The sequence below is a fragment of the Aplysia californica genome, unplaced genomic scaffold (genome assembly GCF_000002075.1).
Source record: "Aplysia californica isolate F4 #8 unplaced genomic scaffold, AplCal3.0 scaffold00552, whole genome shotgun sequence".
NCBI lineage: Eukaryota > Metazoa > Mollusca > Gastropoda > Aplysiida > Aplysiidae > Aplysia > Aplysia californica.
Window position 1 is genome coordinate 344,143 of NW_004797822.1, and position 5,244 is coordinate 349,386.

The window sequence follows — 5,244 nt, forward strand, 5'->3', positions numbered from 1 at the left end:
ATTATTATTATCATCATCATCATCAATATTATATTATTATTATTATCAAGTTTCCTTTCTATTTCACCTTGACAAACTCGCACGGACAGGGATACGACTGATGCAAACTTTCATTTTCGTTTTGGATAAATCAGAAATCGATTTAAGAAAATTAAGAGCGTATTAGCTTATAGATCTATACTCCTACAAGATAATATGATTTCAAAAGAATTGAAAAAAGATTTGAGCCATTTATACTGAATCAGTGTTTTTTCATGCTGCCCTCATCTGTCTACAACGCTCGTGCAAAGGAAATTGTATTTAATAGTTGGGCGCTAAATGCTGGCAGAGCTACTACTGCGTTAAGCTGTTTTAGTTAGAATGTCCCACCCTTCCCCTCCATTTCACCGGAATGTCATGCTGTCTCGCGCCACAACGGATTTGCAAAAATGGCGTGCCCCCCTCCCCCTCCCATGCTTTAGAAGTCATCTTCATCATCATCATCATCATCATCATCATCATCATCATCATCATCATCATCATCATCATCAGTAGCAGGAGCAGTACCAGCAGCAACAACAACATCTGCAGCAGCAACATCAGCAGAAACAACAACATCATCATAATCAGCAGCAGACATAAGGTGAACGACCTACTACTCCCATAACTCGGTAAACCAATAAATCTAACAAAACCATTTATTGTAACTACTAATAGCTACCCAATAAAAATGCAACCCACAGTTAACACAAAACAGTTTTGGAACGATGTGAACACGTGAAAGTTTAGTTCCTACAGCCACACATAGTCGCCCTTTAGCAACCCCTCAATCAACGCATCATTCGAGGAAAATCAAGACGGCGAAACCTCGGACAATGTTGTAGAGTTACATGTTTTATTTAGGGCTGTACCCCGGTAGCAAACACGCTCGTGCTCGCAAGCCCCTAGTTCAAGTCACAAGCCTCAAATCACTAGGTCAAATCATCAAATCAAATCACCAGCATGATACGTTGAGTCTAGCCTAAGCTTCAAGTCCCCTCACTAACTTGCAATCCGCGAAGCCACTCGTGTCTGTCCCCCTCTTCCTTCCCCTCCCTGCTTGCAATCGACGCAGAATAAAGGTGTGAACTTACAAACAATTTTTAACTGACAAAGTAAATCAGTATTGTTAGCATCTCGTGGCGTTTAATTTAACCACTCGCCTAAACCACACTTACACTCCCACCCCGACACTTAGAACAAGTTGAAGTTGAAGAGAAAGCATTGGGGAGGGGATGACAATCGTGATTTTGTTTCTGAACAATGTAAAACACTTTTGATTTGACTTGTTCCCTATCAGAAGATCATTGTTAAGGTAAATTATATCACATTGTTAATTACATTGTAGGCCTATAACTTTTGAAAAACATCTTGCTGCACTGTAACTGATATTATGCATGTATTGTGCATGTTCTATCATACAAATATTATTTATGATGTCGAATTACGCCAAGAAAATCAATAAAGAAAACGCAATCCCCCCCCCCCCAAACCAAAAAACCCCAAAACAAAACAAAACAAACAAACAAACGAAAAACTGAACCAAAAAGAAATAAAAAATAAAAATAAGACAAATAAAACCCTGTCACGACAGGAGGCGTAAGGGGACGGGCGGGCTCTACGGAAAGCGAGGGGTGGCGAACACCTCTTGCTTTGCCAGCCATACCACCCCCTCCCCTCCCCAAACAGTGCCATCGCTGGAAGTGTGAGGGTTATTTAGGGCTTGTCAGCGTGCGGCACGCGGGCAGAAGTATCGCATACTCAGTAAACAAGAGTTTGTGACGTCACGACACAAATCAGCAAGCCCGTCCGCCGTCCGCCGTCCACGAGTAGCAACTCCGGAAGCGGGCAAAGCTCAAGCCTGCTCGCAAGCCTCTGGCACAAGCCGTCCGTTGCTCGTAAGCCTTCGATTAATCGAACAGACTCCAGCCCTAGTTTTATTTGTTCAGTCATACAACAGAGTTTATAACTTTGTGGGAGTCTGAACTGCTCAAAAGTACTAATCAGTAACAACGATCAACGAAGACTGAATGGTTCGCGAAATCACCTCTATTCGTGCACACCATAATATTGTCTAAGATTTTATGACTTGATTCAAAACTTCTTTCCCAATTGCTTTAAGAGAGAGTACTGCTTAATCACGCCGAGGAAGCTTCTTGCGCAGTGTACAATCCTATCTGGCAGAATATCAAGACACCAGTTTTGCTAAAATCGAAAACAATTAATTGCGATTGGTTGTTTGGATCAAAACAGATCAAGTTTCCTTCTATTTTACAGTGACAAACTCGCACAGACAGAAATGACTATGAAAAAATAGCGCAGCTGATGGAAACTTTCATTTTCATTTTGGATAAATCAGAAATAGATTTAGGAGCGTTTTAGCTTATAGATATGCACTCCTGGAAGATATGATTTCGAAAGAATTGAAAAACGCAAATCGATATTTTTTCATGCTGTCCGTATCATTTTCATTACTGACAGTGCGTTTTCTGTATCACAGTTTGCTATGATGGAATCAAATACAAAATAATATTATAATGTGCCCAGGGGCGGAAAGAACAATCTATGAAAGCGATGCGAAATTATTTAAGCTTGACAATGTTATCTTGCTCAGGGCTTGAAGCATTACAAGGACAGAACGATACCAACGAAACCAGTCACTCAAATAACAACTATTTTCAATTAATGGAACAATGCTTTGAGAACAGAGAGACGTTCAATCATCATCATCATCATCATCATCATCATCATCATCATCATCATCATCATCATCGTTGTTATTTTTGTTGACTTTATTATTCTTTTTGGCTTTGTTATTGCTGTTGACAGTATTATATTTTTGCTGTTGCCGCGCTTGGTCTCTCCGTTGTACAAGTTGCAATTTAACGTTTCAATCTGTAATCTTACAACCTGTATGATTGAAGATCATTTAATAATCGCAAACTCTGTTAGCTGCTGACGTGTCGATTCCAAATTTTTATTCCTCGGTCGTTCCGGGTACATGAAGCATAATTAATCCCTTGTCACTTGTCAATGGATTTTTGTCTGCGTGCTTCTCAGTGCAACAGAATTCCCATTCAGAGCCTTGTGCCTCTCACTAGTCACTAATGTTTGTAATCAACATGTCGTCTTTATTTTCGACTCCCTTTCCTAGTTGAACAAGGCTGCTCGACGACTAAACCAACCCCCATCGTCCCCTTCACAAATACAATGACGAACGAGAAAATGAACAATGAGAAAAGCATCACCGTCCCTCTCGCAAAGGCATCGAGTGACCAGACAACGGAGAGCGACACCACAACTACTTCATCGATCACCTCGGAAGATTCAAGTCACACCACGTACTTTTCAACCATGACTTCCACTGAGGGCGGTAATACTTGGTGGTCTATTTGGTTGTTTAATTTGCAATCTGACGTGTTGGTCAGTGGCAGGGGGTTAGGCCTAGTCTATTGTACTGTTTGGCTGAAAGTGTGAGAGTGGGTAACGTGTGAGTCTCAATTCAGTTGTATTGTTTGGTGCAAGTGTATAAAAGCAGTCTGGATTACTACAGGTTAGACTTTAGAGGGGAGAGCTGTAGCAAGGCAGAGGAGGCCTGCTGAGAGTTCGGGTGGAGAAAAGACAAGTTAGAGCCTAGGTTTATTTCTGTGTAACGTGTGAGATATCAACGCATCGGGGCCCCATCGCTGAGGAAAGGATCACCATCTGGAGAGAAACAGGTTTGGCTAACCCCTGTTGTAGGCACAGGCAGATAGAAGGTTAGTGTTAAACATTGTTTTTATGTTCAAGTAACAACACTTTTCACTCAACTTCTTCTCTTACAGGACAGATCAGCTCCTCCACAGAAACTTTTGCAGAGACCAGCGAACTTTCCACCGTGCTGACTACAACACAAAAAATGGCGGAGACAAATAACCCACCTTCATATACCCAAACGGCAGAGAACATATCCACAATTGAACTCTGTGTCTGCTCGTGTTCCCCGGGCTTGTTGAAGGACAACCCCGCTGAATTTGAAAAGCTTCTTTCGGAGCTGCGCGTCCAGCCAAACGAGACAAGCCGAGCTCGCCGGCGTCGGGCCAGCATGATGGACCAGAGACTGACTGCAGCAGCCGTGGGGGTGGTAGCCTGGGCATGTCTCATGGCGTCCTTGACGTGGTTCGTTGTAGCTGACGCGTTCGCGTTCTTTAAAAACGTCAGAAAAGCGATACGGCGTTCTTGGCAGAAAAAGAGGGAGACAAGTCAAGCTTAAAGCCATATACCCAGAGCACGTCGTGGTTATCTCAACATATTATATTTAGTGAAAGTCCGTCACTTTGGCCGCCAAAAGCTTCCGAACCACTTAACTTTTGAATTTGACAAAATTAATTGTGGTTCAGAATCATTTAAAGGGTGCACAGTTTTATTGAGGAGCCTGAAGTCACTGTAGTTAAATTTTCAGTTTTTCATTAGATTCGTTTAATATATCTATTATTGGGCAAGTCCGTCTTCTAAAACTCCTTTGTAAACAAGAGAGGTTTCCGTTCACAAGCTGTGCGCACTATTTCCACTATGACTTGATGATCGACAATTATTTTAAGTTCGTTCATCGAACCCAGCTAGTATTGATATAATGATATACCAAAAAAGACGTTAATGTTTTCTTTGACATTGTTAATGTGCTCGTCTTAGAATTAAACTCTTTCTGTGACACAATGAATGTCAAGTTTTATACTTGTTAGGGTAGATGCGTACTTTTTTTTACTGTGATGTGTTTCTTTCTTTAAAAGTAACGTACTTCTTGCACGGTATAATACATTTTGCACAAATGCTTTTTTTCTTTTGTGCATAAAGTGCGTCAATTTTGGAAACCGAAAAGTATGCTTTGAACTTTTTAAAGATATTCACATGTCATACAATTTCTTCTCTATTCATAGAAGTATGATTTTAACGAGCAGTTTTGTTGTAAAATGTAATGTAATCGTGCTTTTCAGCTCTATTCAATTGCTTCAAGAGATAATAGATTATAATATGATATTAAATTATCTTACTCACAAAAATACACACAAATGAACACACAGAGGAATAGACAGGGAGAGCAGAGAAAGGAGAAAAGGTAGAAAAGGAGAAAGAGAGCGAGTGAGAGAGAAAGAGAAAGAGAGCGAGAGAGAGAGAGAGAGAGAGAGAGAGAGAGAGAGAGAGAGAGAGAGAGAGAGAGAGAGAGAGAGAGAGAAAGAAAGATTTGTT

At 40.9% G+C, this 5,244-nt stretch overlaps 1 protein-coding gene across 1 annotated transcript in view; it reads left to right on the forward strand.

Annotated features, from left to right (window-relative positions):
* LOC118477189 (A-agglutinin anchorage subunit-like) overlaps positions 1-4,356 on the forward strand; it is a 9,153-nt gene extending 4,797 nt beyond the window's left edge. Inside the window, exons 2-3 of the mRNA XM_035971985.1 lie at positions 3,173-3,391; positions 3,843-4,356. Coding sequence (XP_035827878.1) covers positions 3,173-3,391; positions 3,843-4,270 — 647 coding nt within the window. The 3' untranslated portion in view covers positions 4,271-4,356. The remainder of the gene's footprint in view (positions 1-3,172; positions 3,392-3,842) is intronic.
* The last annotated feature ends 888 nt before the right edge of the window (positions 4,357-5,244 follow it).